General features: G+C 48.6%; 1 protein-coding gene across 1 annotated transcript in view; it reads right to left on the minus strand.

Moving 5' to 3' along the window:
- Window positions 1-69: 69 nt before the first annotated feature.
- The window catches only part of NT5DC3 (5'-nucleotidase domain containing 3), a 63,095-nt gene continuing 44,246 nt past the window's right edge, over window positions 70-18,918 (minus strand). The window contains exons 12-14 of the mRNA XM_047066789.1: window positions 14,499-14,639; window positions 9,037-9,101; window positions 70-4,273 (exon numbers count right to left, since the gene is read on the minus strand). Coding sequence (XP_046922745.1) covers window positions 4,021-4,273; window positions 9,037-9,101; window positions 14,499-14,639 — 459 coding nt within the window. The 3' untranslated portion in view covers window positions 70-4,020. The remainder of the gene's footprint in view (window positions 4,274-9,036; window positions 9,102-14,498; window positions 14,640-18,918) is intronic.

The raw sequence follows: 18,918 nt of genomic DNA on the forward strand, positions 1-18,918 counted from the left end.
TAGGGCACGTTAAATTTGATATGGCTTTGCCACTAAAGCACACAAAAACATACGACTTAGTGAACTGGATGACATAATTCAAATTTTTATTTGGCACTAAGTTCAATATCCTGTAACAGAAAATCAACATTTAGAATAAATAGCAAATTCACGTTCAGAATAAATAGTAAGTCTACCTAGCTCGCATCTGTTGTGCCCGATACCCTACAGGCACAACCTGTCATTCTGCTAAATACCTAGAACACGGTTTCCCCAGCCCGGGTCCAAGCGTGCAGTACAAAGTACAGAAGTGCTGTAGCGGGGTGGGTCCCCGGGGAAGCAGACGCCCAGATGGAGTTCACGTGCAGGAAGAGTGTGGGGGGAGTGTTCTTGGGATCGACACCCGGAAACGGAGAAGGAACGAGAAGGGAAGGAAGCGGGGCTGGCAGGGCAGGAGCCGGCCGCTCCAGGAAGGAGGCAGGACTTGGTCGGAGGCAGGGCTTTTTCTGGAGGGCAGCCCTCGACGTGGGCCACCAGCTGAGGATGGTAAGCGGCTCACCCGGCGGCCGGAGGTGGGGGAGTCCTGCGCTTGGGAAGGGTGTTCTGGGCAGCCACGCCCATCGCGTCCGCGAGCACCACCACAGGTCGGCGCAACGGAGGACAGTCGGCGAGCGCCGGGCCCGTCCAGTTCCACCCCGCAACGGTCACGCTGCGTGCCGCAAACGCTGGCCACGGGCGTGCACGTGCCCGGGGAGCCGCTTAGGGGACCGCGGCGCGCTCGCCTCCAGAGCGTCTCTCCAGCGGCCGCACGCAGCTCTGACCTCGTTCCCCTGCGTGCTCTTAGCGAGGTGAGCTTGCCGGAGCCACCGCCACAAGCCACTCGCGCGGGGGCGGGGGGGGGGGGGGCGGCAAACTCCGGCTGGGGAGCCAAGTCTAGCCTGCAGCAGTTTTTGTACATCAGGTGGTGATGGCACACGATGTGCCCGTCCCTAGAGCAGTGACCACAGAAAATCGCCGGCAAAGCCGCCAGTGCTTCCTACCTGGCTCTTTACCGGCAAGGCTCGCTGAATCCTGCATCAGAGAAACTTCACTCCCTTTCTTTAATCCGCCAGGGTGTTAAAGGTTAGCTAAACTTGGAGCCAGGCTCCCAAATGCTAATGCAAAAAAAAAAAAAAAAAAAAAAAGAGACAGAGAAAAAAAATTGGTACGAAAGGAAATTAGTATTAAGAGGGCAAAACACAGACTCCCCAGTAGTTGAATAGAGCAATCAAGGAACCCTGCCTCCGGCCAAGTTTAGTCTTAGAGCATTCTGGAAAAGAGCCCCCGAGTGGGTCGTTGGCAGCAAATGAGCCTTCAGCAGAGGGAATCAAGTCCAATATTTAGCACACTCTACTGCTTAAAAGGCCTTTGGGAGGAAGAGAGAGGAAAAGCCGTTTAGTTCACCCAAAGCTCAATTAGCTAGGAGGGAAGATTACTTCTCATTTCTCTTCTGCGATAATTAAGAGGGCCAATACATTCGCACAACTAGTAATTTGGTCTAAGATGGGACTGAATCAGTAACAGGTGGTTTATGTTACATCGCATTCATGGTGATGGCAGGAAGTGGAGCTGAAGGAAAAGAGAGAGAAAGAAGAAAAAAGAGGCTATACGAGGAGGAAAGGGGGAGCCCTGAGCCAAACTCCTAAGATACCTGAAAAGCCGAGTTTCATCCATAAACGGCTGCAACGCCAGCCGTGCAGGCCCCCGCCAGGGCAGTCTGCTGTGGGTACCACGAGCCGACCCGGGCTCTGCAGCGGGCACGCACCGCCCCCGTACCACCAGCCTAACCAAAGCTATTTTTCAATGTGCAGACCAATTTAATTGTGCTCACTTTCCAAACTGATTTTTTTTTTTTTAATGGTAGAAAGGAGACTCGCTTCGCTTGTACCAATATGCTTTCATCAGTGTGCACAACAGAGAACCGGGGAGAACGTGACGCCCAGCGCAGCGGGCCAAGTCCCAACAGAGTCCCAAGAGGGAAAGGTTACAATCCACCCTGACTGAGCACACACGAGAATGCCCGTGTCTGTCCTTGCCGTGGAAACGGCTGTCCTGACCCAGGCTGCTGGCCCTGGCGTGGGCGCCGTCGCCAAGTGTGGGACCTGCTGAGACAGATGCCAGGCTTCTGCTACGCACGCCAGATCTCAATCCCGCCATGTCCGAGGGCCCAGAGACTGAAATCTTAATTGGTAATATATTGTAAAATACACTATTCACCCCGAGAAAATGTTCTCCCCTAAGGCGTGCGTCACCTAACCTAGCTATCCGTAAAAGACAGTTTTAAAAATATCTCTACTTCATTCTGGAGGAAACAAAACACAATGCAATGGGCACCTAACATCCCCTGACTACCTGATTAGATCAAAAGTAAGAAAAGACTTTTTTGCTTCCTCGCTCAGCTTCTCCAAGCAGAAACTCTAAGGCCAACAGCACCAGCTCGTCCACTGAAGACCCTAACACCAAGCAGTTCTGGGCATCCACCTGTGCCCATTAAATGCCCGTCTCCAATACCCTCTGATGCTCAAAACACATAGGAGCTAACACACAGCAGACAAAATGCCTACCCCATTCCCAACAAAAGAATGGAATACTGTGTTTATAACAAAAATTTACAAGTAACAAAGGGGGCCAAATCGGGTCGACTGGGTCTAAAGGGCATTGCAAAGGGCATCGCAAAGGATGTCAGGGAACTCATTTAATTTCTGATGAAGCTAGCATTTCATCAACCCCTGGTTCTGATACATTTGCCACACTAAAACCGCGGACACGGCGAGCGCTCTCCGCAAGCCCCCCTTCCGTGGACCTGCCATGCTGCAGGGTAAAGCACGAGAGTCCCGCGCGTTGCCTTAGAAAGCAACGAGACGCTCGGCGAGGGCGAGCGGGGCTGCGCCTCGGCCGCCTCCGGGCTGCCAGGCCCTTACCCTCTCCCACCCTCAGCACAGCCGCCTAAAGAAAGCCACCCACGCTCCCAAAGTAGCCACACAAACACGGCAGGGAGGGACCGCGAGGGCTACACGGTGACAGGGCCGCCTCCTCCCCACCGGCTGGTTAACGCGAGTGTTTTGACAAGATTCTGACAACCCAGCAGGTGTCCCGGCGGGGCATTTCATCACAAGGACGTTTCTTCGCCTGTGTCACTTTCTGCCCGCCGACGGGCGCAGCAAACCAACGCTGGGGTGGCGTTTTCAGGGGTGACGAACTCCCACGAGGCCCATCACAAATCCCCGGGGCGCTTGCGGCCCGACCGCACGCCGTCTGTTCTGCAGGCGGGGGAGTAAACCGGAAGCTCCTCTCCCCCTCTTCCCCTGCCCCGGGGAAGCAGTGAGCCGCCCACGCCACGTGGCACTGCGCGGCTTCCCCGGCAGGGGGCGGGCACAGCGAGCGGACACGGAGGCCAAGGGAGGGTCGGGGGACCCGCGCCTCCTCTTGTTCTTTCACAGAAGACGTCCCAGGGAGGCCGAGTCTCCCTTCGAGCGCGGGGCCAGGAGGCCGAAGCCCCAGCGCCGCGGGCCCGGGGAGTCGGCCGCGGCTTGGGGACCATCTACGCCCCGTGCCGCCGTGCGAGGCTACCGTGGAGCCTGCGGGGAGCGGCTTGCGGTCCCCTGCGGCTCCCGGAGCGTTGCCTGTGAACGTTCGGCCCCTCGCCCACGAAGAGGCAAGAAGGGTTTCGGCCCTTCCGCCGCTGGAAGGGAGACCGGCATCGAGAGGTCTCACGGGGCCCGGAAAAAGGACGCCCGGGCCGGGACCTTGGTAAACACGACGGCCAATCACAGTTTCAATACCCGGCCTGCCCTGAAGCCCAACCGGTACGGGAAACGCAGAGGCCAGGCTGCCGGCGTCTGTCCCGACAACTCGGTGAGGAGTCTCCCAAAGGTACCAAATAAATATCAAAAGGTGTATCTGTGTCTTGGCCGAAAGCGACACTCATTTGCACACGAGTCGACCGCACACGTCCAGCCGGCCGGGGGTCGGCTTCCGGCCTCTTCCGCGGGCGGGCCCCGCTTACTCGGCCTGGGCCTCCTGCAGGAGCGGGGGTCTGAGGGCGGGGGCCCGGTCCGACCAGGCGGGCAGCTCGTGCTGCAGCGGAGTCCGCCGGGGGTAGAACGTGTGGCTGACGTCGTAGTTCAGGAGGCAGCTCAGAGACGCCATGTAGATGTCAGCAAAGCGGGACAGGCGCCTCAGGAAGTAGGTGGGATTCTGGTCTGTGCGGAACAAGCTTCCGAACTGGGTGTTGAAGAAATTTTTGGTCATTTCTCTGAAGAAGCAAGAAAAGAGCAAAGCCACACAGAACAATTCAGAAGAGTCTCTTTTTAAGTTACTGAAATCAAAATCCCCCTTTCGAGTTCTACCAGACATTTCAAGCAGAGATAATACCTATCCTTCTCAAGCTATTCTAAAAAATAGAAAGGGAAGGAAAACTTCCAGACTCATTCTATGAAGCCAGCATTACTTTGGTTCCCAAACCAGACAGAGACCCAGCAAAAAAACAGAACTATAGGTCAATATCCTTGATGAATATGGATGCAAATATTCTCAACAAGATACTAGCAAATCGAATGCAAGAGCATATAAAAAGAATTATTCACCATGATCAACTGGGATTCATTCCTGGGATGCAGGGCTGGTTCAACATTCGCAAATCAATCAACGTGATACATCACATTAATAAAAGAAAAGATAAGAACCATATGATCCTGTCAATCGATGCAGAAAAGGCTTTTGACAAAACTCAGCAACCTTTCTTAATAAAAACCCTCGAGAAAGTCGGAATAGAAGGAACATACTTAAAGATCATAAAAGCCATTTATGAAAAGCCCACAGCTAACATCATCCTCAATGGGAAAAAACAGAGCTTTCTCCCTGAGATCAGGAACACGACAGGGATGTCCACTCTCACCGCTGTTAACGTAGTGTTGGAAGTTCTAGCATCAGCAATCAACAACAAAAGGAAATCAAAGGCATCAAAATAGGCAAAGATGAAGTTAAGCTTTCACTTTTTGCAGATGACATGATATTATACATGGAAAATCCGATAGACTCCACCAAAAGTCTGCTAGAACTGATACATGAATTTAGCAAAGTTGCAGGATACAAAATCAATGTCCAGAAATCAGTTGCATTCTTATACACTAATAATGAAGCAACAGAAAGACAAATAAACTGATCCCATTCACAATTGCACCAAGAAGCATAAAATACCTAGGGATAAGTCTAACCAAAGATGTACAAGATCTGTATGCTGAAAATTATAGAAAGCTTATGAAGGAAATTGAAGACGATATAAAGAAATGGAAAAACATTTCGTGCTCATGGATTGGAAGAATAAATATTGTCAAAATGTCAATACTACCCAAAGATATCTACACATTCAATGCAATCCCAATCAAAATTGCACCAGCATTCTTCTCAAAACTAGATCTAACAAACAATCCTAAAATTCATATGGAACCACAAAAGGCCCCAAACAGCCAAAGTAATTTTGAAGAAGACCAAAGCAGGAGGCATCACAATCCCAGACTTTAGCCTCTACTACAAAGCTGTAATCATCAAGACAGCATGGTATTGGCACAAAAACAGACACATAGACCAATGAAATAGAATAGAAACCCCAGAACTAGACCCACAAACATATGGCCAACTCATCTTTGACAAAGCAGGAAAGAACATCCAATGGAAAAAAGACAGTCTCTTTAACAAATGGTGCTGGGAGAACTGGACAGCAACATGCAGAAGGTTGAAACTAGACCACTTTCTCACACCATTCACAAAAATAAACTCAAAATGGATAAAGGACCTGAATGTGAGACAGGAAACCATCAAAACCCTAGAGGAGAAAGCAGGAAAAGACCTCTCTGACCTCAGCCGTAGCAATCTCTTACTCGACACATCCCCAAAGGCAAGGGAATTAAAAGCAAAAATGAACTACTGGGACCTTATGAAGATAAAAAGCTTCTGCACAGCAAAGGAAACAACCAACAAAACTAAAAGGCAACCGACGGAATGGGAAAAGATATTTGCAAATGACATATCGGACAAAGGGCTAGTATCCAAAATCTATAAAGAGCTCACCAAACTCCACACCCGAAAAACAAATGGTGAAGAAATGGGCAGAAAACCCAGTGAAGAAATGGGCAGAAAACATGAATAGACACTTCTCTAAAGAAGACATCCGGATGGCCAACAGGCACATGAAAAGATGCTCAATGCCGCTCCTCATCAGGGAAATGCAAATCAAAACCACACTCAGATATCACCTCACGCCAGTCAGAGTGGCCAAAATGAACAAATCAGGAGACTATAGATGCTGGAGAGGATGTGGAGAAACGGGAACCCTCTTGCACTGTTGGTGGGAATGCAAATTGGTGCAGCCGCTCTGGAAAGCAGTGTGGAGGTTCTTCAGAAAATTAAAAATAGACCTACCCTATGACCCAGCAATAGCACTGCTAGGAATTTACCCAAGGGATACAGGAGTACTGATGCATAGGGGCACTTGTACCCCAATGTTCATAGCAGCACTCTCAACAATAGCCAAATTGTGGAAAGAGCCTAAATGTCCATCAACTGATGAATGGATAAAGAAATTGTGGTTTATATACACAATGGAGTACTATGTGGCAATGAGAAAGAATGAAATATGGCCCTTTGTAGCTACGTGGACGGAACTGGAGAGTGTGATACTAAATGAAATAAGCCATACAGAGAAAGACAGATACCATATGTTTTCACTCTTATGTAGATCCTGAGAAACTTAACAGAAACCCATGGGGGAGGGGAAGGAAAAAAAAAAGGTTAGAGTGGGAGAGAGAGCCAAAGCATAAGAGACTCTTAAAAACAGAACAAACAGGGGCGCCTGGGTGGCTCAGTCAGTTAAGCGGCCGACTTCGGCTCAGGTCATGATCTCGCAGTCCGTGAGTTCGAGCCCCACGTCAGGCTCTTTGCTGACAGCTCAGAGCCTGGAGCCTGTTTCAGATTCTGTGTCTCCCTCTCTCTGACCCTCCCCCGTTCATGCTCTGTCTCTCTCTGTCTCAAAAATAAATAAACGTTAAAAAAAAAAAAAACCAGAACAAACTGAGGGTTGATGGGGGGTGGGGGGGGTGGGTGATGGGTATTGAGGAGGGCACCTTTTGGGATGAGCACTGGGTGTTGTATGGAAACCAATTTGACAATAAATTTCATATACTGAAAAAAAACAACAACAAAAAAAGACAAAAACAAAAATCCCCCTTTTATTTTCATAGGACTCACTTGAGGGGAAAACTGGCCTAGGGCAGCCCCCGCCCCTCATCAGGTAAACTGTGTCCATCCACTCATCAAAATGACTGTGATCACATTTCCCAGTCAGGCCAGCCAGAGAACACGTGGATGACCCTCTAAACATACCCATTATGTTTTCCAAACCAAAACAAACGAGGCAGGAGAGGGGCATGCGGGCAGATGCAGAATGCTCTCATGTCCAAACTTCCCTCCTCTATGGAATGGGATCCAGACTCCCTTTCTAAACGGTTACAGTGAGAACTGAGTAAGGTAAGACAACTAAAGCCAGACGAGAAACTCCAAAGTACTTCGATGTCTGAGAAGTTAAGGCTTATGTTGTAGTGACGTAAATAAATCTCCATCATCCGTTACACCACTCCAAGCGCCTCACCGCCTCCTTGCAGCCCAGGTGACAGCATTTTGCAAGGCCGCTCACCCGCCCCAGGCTCTAAGGCCCTGCAGCCATGCATCTGTGTGGAAATCAACACCCCATCGCGCGCGCGCGCGCGCGCGCACACACACACACACACACACACGGGATAGGCGCACCGTCTGCTGGCTGGGACCCCTACACACAGAACAGTCCCCCAAAGTAGATAAATACCACTTGACTGTTAATAAATCAGTTACAAACACAGCAGAAGACATAACCGCGTACACGCTGTGTGACAAAAGCCACTAGCTGGTAGCAGCCACCTGTACGGTACATGGTGACAGCAGATGCTGTGACAACCAGAGTAGAAAATTTCACAAACTCCTTTAGGTCTGCAAACAGAACAACATAAATGGTTTTTACGCTTTTGGTGAAAACATCTCATTAAGGTGTGAGGTTGCTGGAGACTTAAATCCAAAACCGAATGTGATGGGGAAGCAGCTCCTTCATCTGACAACCTGAGAGTCCTGGTCTGGCCTTTGGGTCATGGGGCCCGAGGTTCAATCACACGACAGGCCTCCCCGCCTCCCCTCACCCTCTCAGGCAGCACTTTTAGACCAACATTAGATAAAGAATCAAAGCAGAATGAGCCCCGGGCAGCCAACACCTCCGCCAAGAGGGCGGAGGAAGGACTGAATTCAATATGGCTGTGGCCTCTGCAGCCCCAAGGGAGGATCCTGTCCCCTCTGCACGCTGCCCCCCCAATCAGGCTGGCCCTTGCTCAGAGGCCAGAGCCCGGGCAGTGACCGTTCCTCCCAGTAAACAGTGTCCGCACACACGGCATCCTTCTAAGGCAGGCACGACCGTCCACGGGTCTCTGTCCGACGACTGTTCCCGGAGATGCCCACCCGCCAAACTTTGCAGACGGCAGGCGGGCCCGCCTCACCAATAAACATTCTGACACTGAGTGCTGGCACATTCCCGGTTACCAGTGAGCGCCGGGCTGTAGGAGCCCTCGCCGTGGTTCAGAGCCCGGCCTCTATGCTGTCCCAGGAGCCACGCCGTGCTGCCGGTGTGACCGACCTCGGGGCCACCAGCTGCCTAAATGGACGAGTCAAGCCGGCCGGGAAGACGGATGGGAAGGAAGAGCTCCTTCAAGCCCGGCCTGCGGAGGCAAGGGCAGGAAGTGGGAGGAAGGTCGCTGCTGCCTCAAGCAGATGTCACATGTCCCTCACGAAGGGCGGACACCGCTAGTTCCGGGACAAAGGGGGCACATTCCTACCCGGCAGCTAGGAAAGGACGGCTGCCTCGGGTCGGCCCTGGGAAAGGCGTGTGGCCCGCGCAGGGTGCAGGCGGGTGGCAGACTCACATTCAAAGCAGGCCCCTCTTACCTCATCTCCTTTCTTTCCTTTTTCCACTCCTGCAAAACCAGCTGTGACTCAGCATCTCTGTGAACCTGCAGGACGGGACACAAGCTAATTACCGAGGATGCTGTGGCCGCAAATAAGCTCAGTAGGTTATGAGAGGTTTTTAATGGGCAGCTTCCCTTGGAAGAATTTCACTCCCTGAGGGCAAACACACAGGCGCTTGCGTGAAGTAACACATTTTCAGCTTCGCAGTTGCAGTCCTGCCTTCTTCACCAGAACAAAAGTTTCTAAGCAACATTAGAAATGTGGTTTGACAAATCAAGATGGAACATTATGAGCCTATTAAATAAGGCCCCTATTAAACTGGAGCTACTGAAGTATTGTGAAGGCCATAAAATATGTGTGCATGTTATGTGTGTGCCCTGTATCTGCTACACATATGTATCGCATATATAAACATACTTAATACACACCACCTATTACATATATTACATGTAGATATAAACATATAAGTGGCAGTTAAGTGGAAATCATTTCAGCAGGTCTAACAGCACATCGCTAATTGCAAGCGTGTCAAAGTATGTGCATATATTTGGAAACTAACATGGAAGTTTTTCTTCAATCTGTGCAAGGAAAATAGGGTTATAAATGGTTTTAATGTTTTTCCTGAATATTATATGATCTTTTAACGCGTTCAAGAGAGGGATGCCTGGGTGGCTCAGTTGGTTAAGCATCCGACTCTTGATTTCAGCTCAGGTCATGTTCTCAAAATTCGTGAGTTCAAGCCCTGCATCAGGCTCTGTGCTGACAGTACGGAGCCTGCTTGGGATTCCGTCTCCCTCTCTCTCTCCCCCTCCTCCACTAGTACTCTCAGTCACTCTCTCTCTCAAAACAAAAAGATAAACTTAAAAAAAACAAAGGGTTCAAGAGAAAATAAATACTCGTTTTGTAAAAGACAAGAAGGTAGAGTACCTCAACCAGACGGAAAACACAGAATTTTCTGGTTGGGCTGAAATGTGAGCAAAAGGCAAAAAAGAAAAGCGACAACTGCCCACAACCTCACAAACGGAATCTCACAAGTCTCTCTCCAAGGCTCTTGGGGCTAAACAGAAACACGCATGCCAGGGACAGAAGTGCGCGTGATGGCAGGGGACAGGTGGGGCTCCCTGCGATCCATGGTCCCAGGGGCAGCCCTGGAACCCGGAGGAAAATACCAAACAAGCAAACCATCTGCTGCTCACGAGGGAGCCAAGACTCTGTTGATCGCATCTGCCCAGCTCAACAGCCTAACAGTCACCGGCTAAGGCGACTCCACCATTCACACAAAACCCATGTTCACTGAGCCTGTAATGTGGATATTTTCCCCAACACCACTGCCTATACCACCAGGAAGCAGCTACCACTGGATGGCCACTGGCCGGCTGTGCGTTACTGGGGCACCGGAAGACGGGTCCAGCGCTTCTGGGGGTGGTGATACGGGTTCTGTGAACATAGTTTTCACATTTTAATCAAGAAATTACTATAGGGGCACCTGGGTGGCTCAGTCGGTTAAGCGTCTCTTGGTTTTGGCTCAGGTCACGATCTCACAGTTCGTGGGTTAGAGACCCATGTCGGGCTCTGTACTAACCGCGCAGAGCCTGCTTGGGATTCTCTCTCTCCCTCTCTGTCTGCCCCTCCCCTGCTCGTGCTCTCTCTCTCTCTCTCTCAAAATAAATACATAAACATGAAAAGAAATTTTTTTAATAATAAAAAAACATTACTCACTATAGAATCCAGGCTCTACATGGTATGTGACTAGATCAGAAAAGGTGAAATGTGTGGGGAACCGCAACACATTTTTATACACACGTACACACAAACAAACGCGTACGTACACATATGTATTCAGCACCTACTATGTGCCCAGCACTGTGCTACATACGTGCTGAAGATACGACAGAGGACAAGACAGAGGCCCCGGTGGGGGTCACGCCTTGGTAAAATGACAAAACAAAGTGACAGCACAGAGAGTGAGGAGTCAATCTGAGAGGGAACCCCCACCCCCACCTTTGCCCACACACCCATCTCAGCCCCTAAACTAGCACCTACGTCCTTGCCTACGCAGGAGGGTCCCTTACTCCGCCCATTCAGGTAGGAGGGGAGAACTCTCTGGTGAGGGGGTTACCGAAATTAACCTACCCACACTCTCTTTTTCGACACTAGCTGCCACAGGGCATGTGAATTCTCTCCACTGTTGCCCTGCAGGTGGGCCCCCATCCCAGGGCAGGCCCTGCAGACTTGAAATCAATCTAGAGACTACGTCTGCTGCACCAGTCCTCCCACCCAGTGTGAGCAGGGTACTGCGACCTCGCCAGCCCAACGGCCTCTACCAGAGGCGGACAAATCCGGCCCACCACCACTTTTTTCTGTCGGCTTCTGAGCTTAAGAAAAAGTTCCTTTCTAAATGGTTGGGGATGTGAGGAATCAAAAGAAGAACAACGTTATCGTGCATGAAAATGATACGAAATTCAAATCTCAGCGTCCACCGATGTCACAGGGACAGCACCACAGGCGTTGCCCGTGGCTGCTTCTGTGCCGTAAGCACAACTGAGTAGCTGTGACAGAATGCTTGGCCCACACAGCCCACCGTACTGACTGACCTGGCCCTTTGCGGAAGTCTGCCGCCCCCTCAGCTAAACGTGGTCGTGACGTGATAACCTGGGAAGACTCTGTACCACCGTCGGCCAGCACCGCCGCCATGAACCCACCATCCCGGGCTGCGCTTCAAGGCTAGTTAACAAAACCCTCTTTGTTCCTTACGGCCACTTTCTTAAAACCAACATCATACTCTTGTATTTAATTCATCAGACTTGGCTCCGAATGACACACTCTGCTGGCTCCACGAATAAAAAAAGCAAACCCGGCCTCAGATGACAAATTTTTCTCTTCAGGAAATAGTCCAAATAATGTGCTACGTCTCTGAAAATAACCCCCACGGGGGAGTTTCCAGAAACATGTGACACAGGATCACTGGAATAATTTAGCTTTTCAGGTGAACATGGGGGCAGCGGGGAGGGTGGAAAGGGAACAGGAAGAACAGTGAGAAATGACATTCATTTGGATTTTTTTTTTAATTGCCTGCTGTACTTCTCTATATCCCAGTGAGTCTAACTGGACAGAAAGCTGTCAAAAGTGCCGGAGCCTGAGGCGACAGTTCGAGGTTAAGACTCTAGAGCCAGACTGCCTGAGGCTATGTCCCAGCACGCCCCCCACCCCTTCAGCAAGTTATTTTCTCCTCTGTGCCTTGGCTTCTTCATCTATAAAATGGGGGTGTTAGTGCCTACTTCGAAGAGTGGTTTTGAGAAAGAAACGAACATGAAGCCCTTAGCATCTAGAACACGGTCTAGAATATGGTATCTAGAACATGGTAACTAGAGCATAGTGTCTAGAACGCAGTTCTAGAACGTGGTTTCTAGAACATTCCTGTATAGCTTGGTTCTGCTGTTCACTAACTTTGGAATTCAGGATAAGTTACTTATCTTTCAGCCTCAAATTCCCCTCCTATAAAATGGGGTCGGCAATGTGAATGGTAATTCCCTTTTCTTCCTCCCTCAACCTTATACCTTATATGTTTCTAAGGTCACAGAATATTTTCAGCACTTCCATTCTCTAAAACACACATTCCTTAGGGGCGCCTGCGTGGCTCAGTTGGTTAAGCATCCGCCTTCAGCTCAGGTCATGATCTTGCGGTTTGTGAGTTCAAGCCCCACGTCGGGCTCTGTGCTGACAGCTCAGTGTCTCCCATTCTCTCTGCCCCTCCCCTACTCACATTCTCTCTCTTTCTCTCTCTCTCAAAAATAAATAAACATTTTTTAAAAATTTAAATACACATTCCTTAATCATCAAACTTTTTATATAGGTCAGAGAGCAGAAAACAAAACAACTGCCCTCAAAGCTAAAATGTAGTGACACTACCCGTGTGCAGATTGTGTCTGTGTGTCCGCCCAGCTGCCACCATCACAGAGGGACTGCGCCTGAGGTAGAGTCTTTGCCACACCTGAGACCTCTAAACCAAAGAGCAGGGAAGCAAGTTCACGTCGTGCTCAAAGGCATGGACTTGAGCATCACACAAGCCTGAGTTCAAGTTCTTGCTCTGCCCTCTTACGACCTCAGACGTGTTGCCCTAACCTGTCAAACACCCAGTGTCCTTACTCTAAAGTGGAAAAAGCAGACCCACCCGCACAGGGCAGCTGGGGTGTCAATGAATAACGCGTGTAGAGCAAGCGCTCAGCACGACGTCTGACACACAAAACGTAAACTATTATTACTGTGTGACCTATGCACAGACTTGAAGCCACATTAGCCCAGAATCGATGGCTTTTATTTTTGGAAAAGCATCTCAGGGACAAGCATAGCACGGGAAACAGAACGAGTCCTCACCACAGACGAGCCAAGAACAGGTGGAGCCAGAGCACAACGGAAACAAGGCCCGGGACGTGCGAGGACACACGCTCTGGACTGTGTGCGCCCTGGAGCCACCGGCCCTCGTGGCTCCTCCTGAGCTCACCGCCAGCCGCCGCCACACCGGCTGCCAGCTGGCTGGCGAGGCGGTTCCCTGCCCGTTCCACAGTGGGCTGGCAGGCTGCGGGCAACAGGCCGTGGCCAGAGGCTGCAGGTGCGTCAGCCAGGAGAGCGGGCACCCACGCTCCTTGTCCTAAGACAGCACGCGTGCCGAGACGGCTGCGGGATAAGCTGGCCGAACCAAGCGGGAAGCAAGGCGTTTCAGGAGACTGGGAGTGGGTCCCCAGCAGCAGGTCAGAAAACCGCCGAAAACAACATTCCTCACTAACTGTCCAAACCTGGCTATATAGCTTACATGCAAAAGCAAAAAATGCAATATACAAATGCTTGCAAAATACAAGCAAAAAATGGCCACTGAACTCCAGCCAGCCAGCCAATTGTAGGTATTATCTTCAAAACCAAATGGAGGCGGCATGCGGGGACCTTAACTTTTGCTTTGAGACTCTCTCCAGTCAGCTGTGGTGCCTAGCCTGATGTATTCATTCCACAGGACCCTTCATGTTACAGATGGGGAAACTGAGGCCCAGAACTGAGAAGTCCACAGCAGGCTAAAGGCAGAAACAAGACTAGACCCAAACATTAGCAGAAATTCTCGAATCCCACGATCCCATGGGACCTCTCCCAACAGAACTTTAGTGGGGAAGTGAGGACACTTGGATTTCCACTGAAGGAGGACTCTACAGAGACACCTGTGTTTACATGGCCCCATAAAGCTCTTTCTCCAAATGAATGTGTAAGGCATTTTTAAAGTTCTCTTTAGGGAAATTGGCAAAACACTCTTAGGGGCAAAACAACCCAGGACTTATTCTTCAGGGTGACTTACACCTCATGTAACCATGAATAAATATCTGAAATAACTCTGATTTATGGACTAACTTCAGACTTACGGAAAAAGTAGGAGAGAAAAAAAAAAAAAAATCCCAAACCTGCATCTGCTCCAATAACCCGGTCAGGGTCTGCAGCCAAGTCATGGTTTGAATGTACTGCTCCGTGTTCATGATTTTGAGCTCAGATCTTAACTCCGGGATAATCGCACCTGTTCGCCAGCCATGCTTCAGGGTCAAATCCTAATCGCAAAGATCACAAAAAAGTCAACTCATCTCAACAGAATTTAAACCATTTCATTACCTTTCCCAGATGCAACAGGTGTTCACTGAACTACTCTTCAATTGTAATGGTTAGTTATTAACCAAGCCAAATTCAATGAATTACATTTAATTAAAACCAAGTCAGCCCCAGGCTCTGACCATTACACCCAAAGAAAGTTTCTGTTTTGGGAATAATTGCTGTGAATCACAGCCCCTGCAGAGACACAGGGTCTCCGATCATTAACTGTGGTCTGTAAAACAACAATTAGGTCAGGGGCAGAATGAGGCTCAACCGAAATGCTGACTGTTGAATTCATCCACAGACCACTGGGGATCACCCACTGTGTGTCAGGCCTTGTGGATTAGGGGGAATCCTAGAATCTCAGACTCGGAATGATCCTACAACACACACATACGTGGTCAAATTTTTCATTCCAAATACAGTAATCTCATGATTTGACACTAAGCCAGAATATCTGACGTCAGCCATATCCTGGAAGATCTTAGATCTACAATCAACCATACTAAATGGTCATTCATTCCCTCATTTGGCAAATATGTATCCAATCCTCACAACTGCTAGGCCCTATTCTAGATACTGAGGATAAAACAATGACAAAAACAGACAAAACCCTGCCCTCATGGGAAATACAGACAAAAAATTAGCAAGTAATACATAAAAGCAGGTGGTGATAAAGACAATGATCAAAAATTAAGCAGAATAAGAAGGAAGAAAGTTACCATGGTATATATACAAAGTGGTTAGGAATACCATGCCAATAAAGGGACCTTTGAGCAGAGATCCCAAGGAAAGGAGAAAAAGTATGCAAATATGTGGGAGGAGAAAAATTCAAGCTGGGGTGGGGGGGGGGACAGCAAGTGCAAAGGCCCTGGGGCAGGAACATGCTGGGGGTGGGGGTAGAGGTAGAACTGTTAAGGAATGGCAAGGCAGGGAGCCTAAGGCAGAGTAGGAGAGAGGGCTGAGGTAGGTCATGCCTTCAGAGAGGTAGGCTGGAGGACAGATCAAGCAGGGCCTTGTAGGAAACAGGAGGAAATCAGGCTTTTACTCTGAAGAAGAAAGGAAAGCTTTGAGGTTTTAGGGAGTAAAGTGGTATCAGGTTTACAATTTTAAAAGTTCGCTGGCTATTCACCTACAGCTAGAATCCCCACTCTGTAAGTCCTAAGGATGACCAGCCTCTTCACCTACTGAATTTCCTTAAACCTTTCAATGTTTCATTGAAGGTCTCTCCTCGAGACCTTCATAGGTCTCTCCTCGAATACATGGAAACCTACGGCACCTTTGTTTTTTGTTTTTTAATTTTTTTTAATGTTTATTTTTGAGAGAAAGAGATAGAATATGAGTGGGGGAGGGGCAGAGAGAGAGAGGGAAACACAGAATCTGAAGCAGCCTCCAGGCTCTGAGCTGTCAGCACAAAGCCTGACGTGGGACTCGAACCCACGAACCTCGAGATCATGACCCGAGCCGAAGTCGGACGCTGAACCGACTGAGCCACCCAGGTGCCCCTGGCACAACCTTTTAAATATTGCCAACGGTGGCAAACTTTTGAAGGTAGCTTTTACTTCTGAAAATAGGTAAAAAGTCATCTGGAACATTCCTAAGACTAAAGCACATGATAATACATTAATAATAATAAAACTAATTTTCTTCTGTGCCTCAACCTGGTTCTCAAATCTATCCCAAAAGGGGCACCCAAATGTGTTTTGAAAACTAGCAGCAACGTTAGAAGTACCTACATTCACAAGGTGACTCCTTTGAAGGGTAATGTTCATTGCCCACATAATTTCTGACATTTTTTAGGTAATGAATTGATCTCATCACTTTATAACAGCAGTTTTCAAACTCCGGCATGAGATCCAACTATATGCTGTCTCCAAGAGACTCATTTTTTTAAAAAATTTTTTAACTTTAATTATTTTGAAAGAGAGCCCGCATGCATGTGATCAAGCATGAATGGGAAAGGGGCAGAGGGAGAGGGAGACACAGAATCCCAAGCAGGCTCTGTTCTGTCAGCACAGAGCCCAATGCAGGGCTTGAACCCACAAACCATGAGATCAAGACCTGAACTGAAATCAAGAGTCAGATGCTTAACTGGCTGAGTCACCCAGGCACTCCATATTTTTTTTAAAAGATCATATTTTTAAGTAATCTCCATACGCAACATGGGGTTCAGATCTACAACCCTGAGATCAAGAGTCGCAGAGCCCACTAAGCCAGCCAGGCATCCCTCCGAGAGACTCATTTTAGACCTAAGGACACACATAGGTTGGAAGTGAAAAGATTAAAAAGACCTACCAGGCAGACACAGAACATGCCACCCAACAAAAGCAGAATGCACATTTTTCTCATAGTGCACATGAAACAGCCTCCAGGACAGACCTTGTGTTAGACCCTACAACAAGTCGTAATACATTTTGAAATCACACAAAGCATCTTTTTTGATCACACAGAATGAAGCTAGAAACCAACAACAGAAGGAAAAACATAGAAGTTCACCCTCTGAAACAACCAATGAGTCAAAGAAGAAATCACAAGGGAAATGAGAAAATATCTTATGACAAATGTAAATGCAAATGCACACACGACACACCAAAACTTATGTGATGCAGCAAGTGCAGTGCTAAGAGGGAAATTCACAGCCATACAAATTTACATTGGAAAAAAAGAAAGGTCTCAAATTAACAACCAAACTTGACACCATAAGAACTAGAAAAAGAACAAACTGAACTGAAAGCTAGCAGAACCAAGGAAATAAAAAGATTATAGCAAAGATTAAAACAGGGGGGAAAAAGGGGGCGCCTGACTGGCTCAGTTGGTTAAGTGTCTGACTTCAGCTCAGGTCATGATCTCACTACTCATGAGTTCGAGCCCCACATCGGCCTCTGTGCTGACAGTCTAGAGCCTGGAGCCTACTTCAGATTCCATGTCTCCTTTTCTCTCTGCCCCTACTCTGCATGCGCTAAACACTTAAAAAAAAATTTTTTTTTAACAGGAAAAAACAAAGGAAAAAGAATAGAAAGACAATATAAAAAAAAAAAAAATAAACCAAACCAAGAGTTGGTTCTTCAAAAAGATCAACAAAATTGACAAACTTATCTTGACTAAAAACAAACAAAAACCAGAAGACTCAAATTACTAAAATCAACAATTTAAGCAGTTACTACCAACTCTAGAGAAATAAGAACAATTGTAAAAGCTGTAAACTTAGTATAGAACGACTTGAATAACCTAGTGGAAATGGACAAATTTCCAGAAGCAAACAAGCTACCAAGACTGAATCATGAAGAAATAGGAAATCTGAAAAGACCTCTTGACTAGTAAGGAGACTGATCCGTAATCAAAACCCTTCCAACAATGAAAAGCCCAAGACCAGACAGACAGTTTCACTGGGGAATTCTACCAAACATTTAAAAAGGGATTAACACCAATCCTTCTAAAACGCTTCTAAAAACTGAAGAGGAAGGAACACATCCTAACTTATTCTGAGGTCAACATTACCCTGATATCAAACTTTAGCATGAAAAGCTAGACACAGACAGCTGAGCCCCACCAGAGTTTCTGATTCAGTAGGTCTGACATGAGGCCTGAGAAATCGCATTTCCAACAAGTTCCCATGTGATGCTGATGTCACAGGGACCACGCCTGAGGAAACCATTGCCTTGTGAGTGCCTCTCAGAAGGCTAAGACCTGTACGTGTGTGTCCCTTCACAGGGCCACGTACCCGCACTCCTCAAGGGCAGCACAGAGTTATCTCATCAAGGCCCAAAGACACTGGTTCTCAAGAGGCCATGTCACTCGGCCAAACCTTCTGGTAGTACGGACACCCTGACAGCAGCACTCTATATTTCTGTGTCACTAATAAGCACTTCTGTATGCAGTCCCTGATTTAACTCTGCTCACAAATAAGGACGCGGGGGCTTGGAGGACGTGTGCAAGCTCATCCAGCTAAAAACAGCAGAGCTGGGGTGAAAACCTGCCTTGCAGTTCTGAGCCCATGATTCCTTCCGACAGACCTCAGCCCGGTGGACAGACTCGATTATGCAGGGTGCGTGCTGAAATGGCCTGGGACTAGGGTCTCTGCACACAGGCGCTGGAATCTCCCCCCACCACCACCACCACCAGGCAGTCTGAAGTCTGAGTCCACAGACCTCAGACGATAGCACGTGTGCTCTGAAAATGCCTCCCAGGGGGGCCTACCGTGCAGCCCGTTACAGCTCACCGCTCCGAAGACAGGCGTCG

Source organism: Lynx rufus, unplaced genomic scaffold (genome assembly GCF_022079265.1).
Source record: "Lynx rufus isolate CCGP_SWC_20201006 ecotype Redwood Valley unplaced genomic scaffold, mLynRuf1.p SCAF_7, whole genome shotgun sequence".
Taxonomy (NCBI): domain Eukaryota; kingdom Metazoa; phylum Chordata; class Mammalia; order Carnivora; family Felidae; genus Lynx; species Lynx rufus.